This window comes from Notamacropus eugenii, chromosome 5, assembly GCF_028372415.1.
Source record: "Notamacropus eugenii isolate mMacEug1 chromosome 5, mMacEug1.pri_v2, whole genome shotgun sequence".
Taxonomy (NCBI): domain Eukaryota; kingdom Metazoa; phylum Chordata; class Mammalia; order Diprotodontia; family Macropodidae; genus Notamacropus; species Notamacropus eugenii.
In genome coordinates this window covers 271,687,366-271,699,532 of record NC_092876.1, presented here as the reverse complement: position 1 = coordinate 271,699,532, position 12,167 = coordinate 271,687,366, and the positions used below count along the sequence as shown (strand labels likewise).

Below are 12,167 nucleotides of genomic sequence, written 5' to 3'. Positions count from 1 at the left end.
AAATATGCATTTTGTAAGAAGTAATGTTTTAAAATGCCCCTTCTTGGACTTCATTGTGTTGTCCCCTGTGTTGTCTTGCCTAGTCTAGGCTGTGCCCTTATGATAGCTGCACAAATAGAATGTTTCCCCCAAATGGAGAGCAATGATTTCTCCACCATTTCCAGCATTACATTGGGCTTCAAAATTAAAGTACAGTAGCATTAGCAGAAGAATTTTTCTAACTGGTAAAGAAGATTCCTTGTCCTTTGCTTCCAAAAAAAACTCATTTCTTTTCAATATTTCTATCTTAATATTAAATCATTTTGATTAGATTACTAGAACAATATGTAACTGCAAAGACATTCAGTGGTTGAAAATAAAGATTTCTCTATGAATGAAATAAAACAAAAATACTGAATAAAATTTCCCCACTTTTTTTCAGTTTAATATTGTGTTAGAATTCTCATATAATTATCAGTTATTAATACTAATCCAGCAGATTGAACTCTGAACTGGGAAGCAGCTCATGAAACATAGGTTTTCTTTTGTTGCCTGCTAGGTGACTAGAAGAAATCATTAGAACATAAAAAAATGTATAATCTAGAGAAGAAAAGCTGATGAAAAGCTGATGGCAGTATTTGAGTACATACTGTGAAGCAAGGGTTGTTTCCCAGAGCACAATGATCTACTGCTCTCATCTTTGCTGAAAACAGTAGGAAAAGCATTTACCCACAGCACAAGGAGAATAGGTTAGACACAAAGGTTTTCCTGATGAAGATGGTTAGAAAGGTTTTCAGCTGAATGAAGCTGAATGAACATCCATTAGATGTGGGCATAGAGCTGTGTCTGAGGTCAGGTTGTTCCTTCCCTGGAAGTCCTTGAAAATAGGAAAATTCTTTCCAGCTTGGGATGCTGGAGAGGCAGTTTTGTCCTAAGGAAGCAGGATGGCCAAGATGACCCTCGCTGGTGTTCCATGATATGTCTAAATAAATTATGCTAAATTTCTTAGCATAATCATCGACAGAAATAATGCCTTAATTTAAGTGGGAACATACCTTGGTTTGCATCAAGCATAACAACATTCAGTTCTGAAATTCTAGTGGGAAAGATGGTAACTGGGTGAAAGACATCTTTGAATTTCATGTTGGGTCCTAAAAAATAAAAGTATTGGTAATAATATAAAGAAGGTAAGGGAAAGCTAAGTGATTCAGGGGATAGAGCTTGGCCCTGGAGTCAGTAGAACCTGAGTTCAAATTCAGTCTCCGATACCTGACATTTACTCGCTTTGTGACCCTGGGCAAGTCATTCAGTCCTGATTGCCTTGCCAAAAAAAAGAAAGAAAGAAAGAAAAGAAGAAAGAAAGAAAGAAAGAAAGAAAGAAAGAAAGAAAGAAAGAAAGAAAGAAAGAAAGAAAGAAAGAGAGTCAGAGAGAGAAAGAAAGAAAGGAAGGAAGAAAGAAAGGAAGAAAGAAAGGAAGAAAGCAAAACATGGCAAGTTACTATCTTTCTAGAAATGATAACATGGCCTAGAAAAGGAACAGTCACAGAGCAAACACACAAAGCTAAACACAACAATATAAATGAAAAGTTTCTGAGGTTCTCCATTCTTTGCATTAGGTATCAACATTGAATGCTCGCCTCCTTGCCTTTGTGTCAGTCTGTCTATTCTAGGTGCTAAGGAAGAGCTAAAGATCAATAAGACACAATTTCTGCGCTCAGAGAACTCCCAAAGACTGGGGATTTTTCATCACCGAAGATGTTCAAAAGTACAAGAATGCTAATTGTGGAAAATGGAAACCTTCTAGGGCTGGATCTATGAGCCACATCTCCCCCTTTTAGAACAATAAATATTAAATATTTAGCGTGCTATGTGTTATTATTGTGGCAGGCCAGTAATGATGTTAGGAATAATAAGTTAGAAATAACCAGGAATACAGTTTTACTCTGGAATGGATTTGCTGACGTGCTCTCTCCTTTGCTAGCTTTTATCCAACTCATGAAGGCAGAAACTCTGGGCCACATTGTGATCCTTACTTAATACAAGAGACACAATTCAATCACTCACCCACGAAGGTGTTGCCCATGACAAGAGGAGCTTGGGGATACTGCAATTTGAGCTCCAAAAGGTCATTCAGGGTTGCAGGGGAAATCCAGGTAACCCTTGGCCCCTGGAACACTAGTGTCTTCTTTCTTGTCTCTTCTGCCATTCTCTATATGGAAACAAAGTAGACAAAGCCCATTAATACTATTAAAATGATGAAAGTAAACATTTAACTAAGGCTCACAAGCAAAATAAAAAAGAATGCACTGTGAAATATGAATTGGAGAAAATTGATCAAAGGAATGTAATGTAATGAATTTAGAATTAAACATGCTGCTTTGTATGCTTTTCCATCTCCTATGACATAAAAACCAAGCAAATTTTAATTAAATCTTATTTGAAAAGAGATGAATTAAACATTATCTCAGAATAAGATGCTTCGGGCCAAGTTTCCAACTTACAAACTAATTATTGCCTAGGTTACAAAGCCTTTAGCCATGTGTGGAAGGCAACACATGCTTGACTTTTATGTTCTAAGTCCTTCAGCAAGTGTGCATGGCACTGTGTGCAGTATTTGTGTTTTCCTTTCACATTAATGGCTCTGGAAGAAACAGCACTGACCCAGGAGGTTTTCTAATCATGTTTCTATTATTATCTAGATATATAACATCTGGACAAGACATCTAAGTTCTCTAAGCCTCAGTTTCCCTATCTGCAAAAATGGTAGCCATGTTATATGACTGCTAAGGTCCCTAAAATTCTATTCACGTTAAACCCCAAAGGGAGTCTTCATTTTAAACCAGGTAATGTGTACCAAAAATTCCAGCTAAATAGTTCCATGCCTCAGCAGAAAAATGGAAAAGAAATTTTACAGTTAATCACAGAATATTGGAAGAAACTAGGGTTGAAGGAACTAGGGCTAAACTGCAAGTTTAGCCTATTAAAAATTAATAATAATAATAACATCTGCATAGCAGTTGACAATGCTATACTCACAACCTTTTATTTTGTTCTTGTTTGGTCATTTCAGACTCTTTGTGACCCCATTTTGGGGTTATCTTGGCAAAGATACTAGAGTGAATTGCCATTTCCTTCTCCTTACAGAGAAGGAAACTGAGGCAAACAGGTTTAATGTCTGAGGCAACATTTGTACTCAGGAAGGTGAGTTTTTCTGACTCCAAGCCCGACCCTTTATCCACCATGCCACTTAGATGCCCAACAACCCTTTAGGAGAGGTACCATTATTATCCGCATTTTAAAGTTGAGAAAACTGACACTGGAATTAAGTAATTTTCCTGGGGTCACACAATACTGTATCTGAGAGAGCTTTGAACTCAGGTCCAGCCCTGAATCCAAGTCCAAAACTCTATCGCTATGGCACCTACATGCCCTCAGGAAGACATGAGAGCTGTCTTCAAGGATCTGAAGTGTTACCATGAATGCCTTGAGAGATAGCAGGTTTTCCCTCATCATCAAGCAGAGTTTGGACGATCACTTTTCAAATAGGGTATTCTGTTTGAGAATTGGACTAGACAGGCATTGAGATCTCTTCTGACTCTAAAACCTTTTGGTTACATGTCGAGGGATTAGACTTGTTAGCTGTGGATCCAGAGGGTGGAACTAGGAACAATGAGTAAAAGGTGAAGAGTCGCACTTAGGTTTGCTATATTGGTCATAGATTATAGATTTAGAGCTGGAAGAAACCACAGAGGTAAACTTGTCCAATCTCCTCATTTTACTGATGAGGAAACTGAGACCTCATAAAGCTAAGTGACTTGCCCAAGGTAGTAGACAGTCAAGTGATAATTGGAACCCAGGTCTTCTGACACCAAACCCACTGATCTTTTCTCTATACCATGCTGCCTCCAGGAAAATATTCCCTCACAACTGGCACTGTCCAAAATTGTAGCAGGCTATCTTGGGAAGAAAAGGAGGTGCCTCCTCACTAGATGTCTTTTAAAAAAAAAAGGTGAGATGATCACTTTTCCATCATGTTTTTGTGGAGACTCTTTTTCATTTATGCCATAGACTAATTAGATGTCCACCAAGATCCCTTCCAAATCTAGAATTCTAAGAAATTATGTGGACCTGGGAGATAATCTCACTCCAACACCTTATTTTATAGATGCAGAAACTGGGGACCAGAGTGGTGAAGGGGTCTGCCCAATGTCACACATCTAGAGGTTCCTAAGAGTACAGTTTGAAGTTTTAATAGCTTAAGATTTTTGAGAAACCCTGCAAAATGAAAGACATAGGACCTAAAGCAAGGTTCCCTGACTCTAAGTACATTGCTTCTTAAAGATAAACTTAGGAAACATTTCTTAGAGGAAATGCATGGAATCAGTCAGAAGGGAGCTCAGAGACCTAATCCACAGCTGCCGCAGAATTCCTTCAAGAAAGTCCCCAAGAAGTGATCATCCAGGCTTTCCTTGAACACTTCAAGGAAGAAGGAAACCACAATAAACTTGGAAAAATTCTCTTTATTTCAACCTTAGATGACTTTTTTATAACTCTTTGTAATTCCCACACATCCTCTGAGACCAAACTCAATCCCTCTTCAATATGACAATCCCTCAGACACTTGAGGAAAGCAATCATGTCTCCCTAAGGCTTCTCTTCTATAGTCTAAACATCCTCATTTCCTTTAATTTCCTCAAACAGATGATCTTGAGGTCCTTTCCCATCCTGGGTCCTTTTATCTTCCTGGTCCCCTCTTGAGAGAGAAATATCACGAGTGTCTTTTCTCAGTGTACTTCCTTAGAACTGAGCACCATAGTCTATGTGTGGTCTTACCAGAGCAGATTACAGAGAGACCATTAGATCCCAAGTCCTGGATACACAGATTCTCACTGTCTGCCATTTCACACTGCTCACTCAAATTGAGTTCTCTGTGCACTAAAATCCCAAAAACCTTTCCCAGATTAACCATCTAGCTAGGTTTCTACTCTCTTATACTTGGGAAGTTGATTATTTTAGCCCAAGTATAAAACTTTCTATATTCCCTATTACATTTTATCTTATTATTCATTTATGTCTGACTCTTCCTAATCATATGGACCATACAGTCCATGAGGCTTTCCTAGCAAAGATACTGGAGTAGTTTTCCATTTTCTTCTCCAGTGGAGTAAGGCAAACAGAGGTTAAGTGACTTGCCTAAGATCACACAGTAAGTATTTGAGGCTGTATTTGAAGTCAGGTCTTCCTGACCCCAGGCCCAGCACTATATCCACTGAACCACCTAGTTGCTATTCTATCTTATTAGACTCAATCAAAAATTCTAGCCTTACAGAACCATTTTAGATCCTAGCTGTGTCCTCCATGTAGTCTATCCCTCTAGGTTTAACATGAGCGGCACTTTTGATCATGTCATTAATGCTTTTGTCCAAGGCACTCATAAAAATATTAAATAGCATAGGCCCAAGTACAAATCCCTGGGACAGTTCAATAGAGACATCCTTCCAAGCCAACAGCAAATCAGGCCCCGCATTTGTTCACCCTACTGGTTTTGAATCCAACTAATTGTGCCTAAACCACTTCTCTATCCTTTCCATAAAAATTTCGTGAGAGACTGACAAACACTTTGGCAAACTGTATCTACAATAGTCCCCTCATCTACCTGTTTAGTAACCCTGTCAAAAACAGAAGCAGTTAGTCAGGCAGGGTACTTTCTTAAGGAAACAATGTTGGCTACCTGTGGTTGCTCCTTCCTTTTTCTACATAGTCACCAGCTCCCACCCTAGTAGTATGGCCTACAGCTTTGCCAGGAGCAATGCTCCCTGGCTTATATAACTCCATTCTCTTCTCTTTTTTGAAAAGAAGGACATCTGACCTTCACTAGTTCTGCAGTACCTCTTCCTTTCTCAATATTCCAAAGATCACTGGAAACAAGGTCATAATCTCATCTGCCAGCTCTCCTGATGCCCTAGGATTTAGTGCATCCAGCCTGGTGTCCAAAAAGCCTAATATCCTAGAGCTGGTTAATATTGGAGCCAAGAATCTTAAGTGCTCCTAAGCTACTGCTCTATTATATCAGAAATGAGGAATTCTGTTATAAGAATTGTTGCCTTCAGTTTCAATGAGTGTGCATCCATCTAACTTTCTATGCCCCAAAACACTGATTTACAGTACTGGTCTTATGTTACACAAAATCCACTCTTAAAAGTAGAACAGTTCTGTCTTAAGTGTACTATAACTGCTACTGTGGTGAATTGTTTTATTCACTTAAAATTAAATTTGGTGGCACTCCTTCAAATATATCGTATGTGGCAATATTCTACCTGGTTCCCGTAGGTGGAAAGCATTAGAAAGACAAAGTTTTCTTTCATTTAATTTTCATGGCTTGGAGGTGTAGTGGAAAGCACACTGATTTTGAAGTCAAAAGATTTGGGGTTCAAATTCTAACTCTAACACTAGGTCTGTGACCTTGGGTACTCAACCTCCTGGACCTCAGTTTCCCTATTTGTAAAGTAAGAAGGGGGAGTTAGATGGCCACTAGGGTTTCTTTCAGCTCTTAAATTATCCTATGATAAATTTATGTATATGGGGTAGGAACGGTTCTTTAATATGGCTAACAGTAAGCTAGTATTTTTCCTATTTGGGGGAGTGAGGGAAAGGGGAAGAGAAGACAAAGATAAATATAGTTTTCCAGGATGTGGGTAGCCAATGAGGTAAAATGATAATTGCTGTGCTTGGAGAATAGGTTAAAATGAGACATAAATAGGTAGAGAAACAGGATACCTTCCAAAGGTCTTAGAAAATAAACTGAGAGGAAAAGGAAACAAGACAGAGAAGAATATAGAGCTGAGAGGAGGAAAAAGAGAGTGGAAGGCCTGAGGCAATTAGAAAAGCAAGAACTGGAGAGACAAGAAGAAAGAAAAGTAAAGGAAATTGTATTGATTAAGATGGGAGATGCAGAACTAGAAAAATGAATAAGAGTCTGGCTATCCAGGAAAAGATCAAAATGGAGCATTCTCCTGGGCAGAGTCCAAGGCATTGAACAAGATAATTGTTAGAATCTCAATTTTGATGTGAGAATGAATGAAGTAGACCTGGGAACCAGACAGGAAAGGATCATGATTGTCTAAAGACTGATGGGATGAATGGATAGAGTTCACCTCAGATCTAGGCCAGGTGTGGGGAACCTGCAATCTTAAGGGTTAAGACCGCAGGTTCCCCACCCCTGGTTTAGGCAGAACAGAAAAGTCAGTGACCAAAGAGTAAAAGTAGAAGTCCCTCAACTGGAAGGAGGACAGAAAACAAGAAACACTGGGAAGAGATTGTTGAGAACTTTCAACCTGTGCCAGCTAATTGAGCAATCAAGATTGTGGGATTTTTTCCAACTTATTTCAGCTGTATTTTGTTTGTATCATGAGGATCTCTTGAATTGAGGAACTATTTATTTTGTAACTGAATAGGCTCTGAGCATTCTTTGTGGGAACAGACATTGTGAGCTGGGAAAGGATACATACTGATGGAAAAGAGAAAATAGGGGAAAGGCTATGATAATAAGAGCAAGGACAAAGAAGAGAAATCCCTCTCCTTTGCCCTTGTGAATCCCCCAATATGGGGCTGGTGAAAAGTCACTCAAGGCAAGGGACAGGAGGAACCAGTTCAGGAATGTTTTTGCAGAGAAGAGGAGATAGTCCTGCCTAAAAGCAGAAGTCAACCAAGAAAAACAATTTACCATGAGTTCAGGTGGAAATATAAGTTCTTGGGTCGGGTCCAAGGGCAAAAATTCTTCCTCTTGGTACAGTTTGGTGCAGACCTTTAAAAAATAATTAATTCAAACACAAAAAGCAAAAGCTATTGTCAATCAATCAACAAAAATTTACTAAGTGACTACAGTATGCCAAGCCCCAGGGATACAAGGACTAAAGGGAAAACGTCCGTTGCCTTCAAGTAGCTTGGAGTCTAGTCAGAAGAAACAATATGTACATAAAGAAGGATACACAAGATAAAGACAGAATGATTTGGGGAGAAGGCTTTTTTTAGGAGCTGAGGACACATGCAAAGTCCTCCTCAGAAGAGGGTGCTTGAGATGGCACTAAGAGAAGCTAGAAATACTGAGGGACACAAGATTCATTCAACACATCTTTATTAAACACCTACCAATATTTGTATAGCACTTAGCCTGGCTAAAAATGCTCATTCAAACTATTCCTTACTTAAGATCATATATATATATGTGTGTGTGTATATATATATATACATATATATATGTTTCATACTATATATATATAGTTTCTTGTATCATCGGGGGTTTATACTCTAGCTGAGCACTATTTCTCCCTGTGTAAGTCACATTGAAGCTCTTACAGCTAGTTTCATGTACAGATAATATAGCTACAGTCCCTTTCATGAGGGTGGCCCCTACTATCTAACAGGATGCACTGCAGTAGTCCTCTTGCCCAATGAGACTCGAGGATTGTGAAAATGCTCTTGTTCAAGGAATGAGGCTTGAGAGTCAATGACAGATGATGAGTTGGGACAACAACAAGATAGACAACTGCTTTCACAGTTTTTATCTTCTCTTTTCTTTCATTCTATTCCAAGCCAGGGTCCAGCTCATGATAAGAGAGAAGTTACCATCCACATGCTGCAAATGATTTAAAACTAAAAGTAGTAGGGAAAATGGGGTGGGGGGGGGAGGTTGTTAGTAAGTGGGAGGAGGTTGTTACTTACATCATTTTTGTTCTCAGGTTCATTTTCTTCTTGATCTAGGCAACATTTACCTGTTCCTTTCATTTGACAGCAAGATGACTCCTAAAGAAGTAACAGATTACTTAAAAATCACAGAACTCTAGAGCTAGAAGTTAAGCACTTGTTTGTTGTTGTAGTTTGGTGGCTTTTCATTCATGTTTGATTCTTTATGATGCCATTTTCTTGAAAAAGATGCTGGGGTGGTTTAGTATTTCCTTCTCCAGCTCATTTTACAGATAAGGAAATTGAGGCAAACAAAGGTAAGTGACTTGTCCAGAATCATACAGCTAGTAAGTGTCTGAGGCCAGATTTGACCTCAGGAAGATAAATCTGTATAACTAAAGGCCCAGCACCCTACTACTGTGCCACCTAACTGCCCATTTGACCACTACCAATCACTTAATTCAGTACCCTGTGTATAACCAAGACTATGTAAACAGAATAGGTAGCTATCTATATAACAGGATTTGAACAATACTAGAGAATCTTCCAACCAAAACATAATCCCATTGATATATCAGTAACCTCTTCCTCCACAGAAATAGATAAGACTTCTCCATACCTACTCATCACTTTTGACCTCTGTCCTAATGCCCCTTCCAGTTCTAAATTCATCAGTTTCTGGGATTTTTTTAAACCTAAGAACTCCTAAGGAAGTTCATAGAAGCTGGAATGGTTATATGGTCCAAGTGGACAGAGCCTTGGATTAAGGGTTGGAAGTTTTGAGACTGATGACATTCTCTCAGTATGTGTGCCACTTTAAGAAAAGTAGGCAAATTGGTCAAGTGTGAGAGATAATGCCCCAAGAATGGATTGTATAAGTATAAAGTCCCTTATCCCCTTATTTTCTTTGTAATTTTCTTTAAACTTTAAATTTAAATACAAAATGGGGGGGAAAATTTTCACATACATAGAAGACCATAAGAGAGGACTCAGTATGAAACAATAAATTCCCATTTCAAGAAAACCTGTATAATAAATACTACACATTGTTTTCAAAGCTGCCCAGATATTCTTTGCTTCCTTCTTGGTTTTCTTTAGTTCTCTGACCTGTACTTTTTACTTTATTTTTCCCCTCCTCTTCCCTCCACCCTAAAGAAGGCTGCAATTAAGCATGGATATATAGACATGGATATCTATAAATATACATATATACACTCATAAGCATATATGTAAGGCTGTAGTATGCTCACTTCCATGTTTATTCTCTGAAAGTGGACAGCATCTTACTCCATAGGTCCAAGTTTTTCTAAATCAACCATCTTGATTTCCTACACCACACAATGTTCCAACCCAATTACATCCTATCTGAGGGTTTGTCTGTGAAAGCTTTTCCCCCTAATTTCCTGCATTCCTTCTATTCCTGGCTACATAGGTTATATTTATACAAGAAAAATTTGATTTAAAATAATTGAAATTATCCTTTTTATACTTCAACAATACTCTTCCTTATAATACAGTTTAAGGTCTGATACTGTTGAATCTACTTCTTTTACATCTTTTTTCCTGGTTTCTTTGAAGTTGCTGACCTTTTGCTCTTTCAAATAAATTTTGTTATTATTTTTTCTAACTCACCAAAATAATTTTTAGTAATTGAATTGTGATGACATTGAGTAGATTAGATAAAATTGTTATTTTAAAAATTATATTGGCTTTACTTGCCTATGAACAGTAAATATTACTTCAGTCATTTAGATCTGAGTTTATTTGTATAAAAAGTGCTTTATGTTTATGTTCACATTGTTCCTGTATCTTTTTGGCAGGTATGCGCTCAGGTATTTTATACTGTCTATTCCCCTTATTTTAATGACAAGCAGACTTTATAAGTGCTTTTCGTTGTACTGTGCTTAGAAGTTCAAGCACTATGTGAGGACAGTGGGAAAGTGATTGCTAGGGGGTCTGGAGAATGAAGTCATCACTGGGAATGGAGTAAACTGGTTGTTAAGGCCAGTTACTCCAATAAGAGCTATTCAAATAGCCTCTCTTCTCTTTCCCATATATATGTTCCATTAGTGTTGACTACAGTCCCAGTCATGATTACAAGTAAAGAGTGACTTAAAAGTCCAATTCAAAGAAAATTTTTGTGACTTAACAGTATATACTACTCAGATGACAGTATGACATGATGACTTTTCCTGACAATAAACCTCATTATAAAGAATGGAAATTGATCCATTTTTTATCAGTACTATGTTACTTAATATTCACTTCAAATAAATCAAACCACAGAGGATCCATTTCTTTGCATTTCTGGGGGGGGGGGGGTGAATAAAACTTCCCACCGATGGGAAGATCAGGACATACACAAGAGCATGACAAAATGGGGTTTTCCAATGGAAACAAAATTCTTCTATTTAATGTATATGACATTATATCTTTGAATTTGGGGAATGCTGAATCTGTTTGTACAATTTTTCCATACTTACAGTGCTGAAACTTTTCCCACTTTCTACAATTGGCCTATATCCAGTACAGCGACACAGGTTACCTGGTTAAGGAAGAAATACATGTCATTATAACTCATACTTTGCACCTCGGCTTTATAGTATTTCCTCATCATGAAATCTGACTTTCAGGGAAGGCTAGGAGGACCACAGAAAAGCCCAAGAAGAAAATTATTTTGGAATGACTCAGGGTTGGTGGGAGAAAGACATTGTGGTGGGGTTAGGTGGATAAGGAGGAGTAGAGACCCTGAAGGGAGAAGGAACAGAATCTTTATATTTTGAATATAAAATACTTTTCATAAAATCATCTCTCTTCCATATATGTTACTGGTTGTCTGAGCTGTCAATCTGTAGCAGGTTGGATTAAAAAATAGTCTTAATTTGATAGGTAGATGGGTCTGTGTCATCACTGAAATGAAATCCCTCCAGTGATACAGACTGTGAACCATTCATGCCTGCCCCTTGCTAGTGATGGCCTTAATTGGTTGTTATATGGTCACTGATTTACCTGGTATTGTTAGACCACTCACAGAGCCAGTGCTCACAGGAGGATGTAGTAATGGGGGGACGGATGGTGCTTTTTATATCCTCTTCATTCTCCCCTTTCCTTTTCCTGATTCAAATCAGGCATTGTAAGACAATTATAGGACAACTAGTAGAACTGGAAAGAATCCTACAGTACAATACTTTCATTGTATAGATGAGGAAACTGAGGCCCAAGAATGTTAATGACTTTCCCAAAGTAATATAGTAAAAATAATCCAATGAGCATTTATTAAGAAGAATACAAAGTGGCAGAGTCAAAACTATATACATACATATATATATATTTATAGTGTTTTTGTATGTATGTGTAATGCTTTGTAAACCTTAAAATACTGGCTATTACTAATATTATTATTACCAGAAAGTAGTCTGGAGATATTAGAGACTATGAATAACGAGAATGAAACAAAGACTGGCACACAGTAATAAAATGTTTATTGAGTAACTGACCATGTACCT

General features: G+C 37.9%; 1 protein-coding gene across 1 annotated transcript in view; it reads right to left on the bottom strand.

Moving 5' to 3' along the window:
- LOC140507852 (aldehyde oxidase 3-like) overlaps positions 1-12,167 on the bottom strand; it is a 104,705-nt gene that overhangs the window by 72,026 nt on the left and 20,512 nt on the right. Inside the window, exons 6-10 of the mRNA XM_072615720.1 lie at positions 11,145-11,206; positions 8,701-8,781; positions 7,703-7,783; positions 2,044-2,188; positions 1,013-1,130 (exon numbers count right to left, since the gene is read on the bottom strand). Of these exons, the coding sequence (XP_072471821.1) occupies positions 1,013-1,130; positions 2,044-2,188; positions 7,703-7,783; positions 8,701-8,781; positions 11,145-11,206 (487 nt within the window). The remainder of the gene's footprint in view (positions 1-1,012; positions 1,131-2,043; positions 2,189-7,702; positions 7,784-8,700; positions 8,782-11,144; positions 11,207-12,167) is intronic.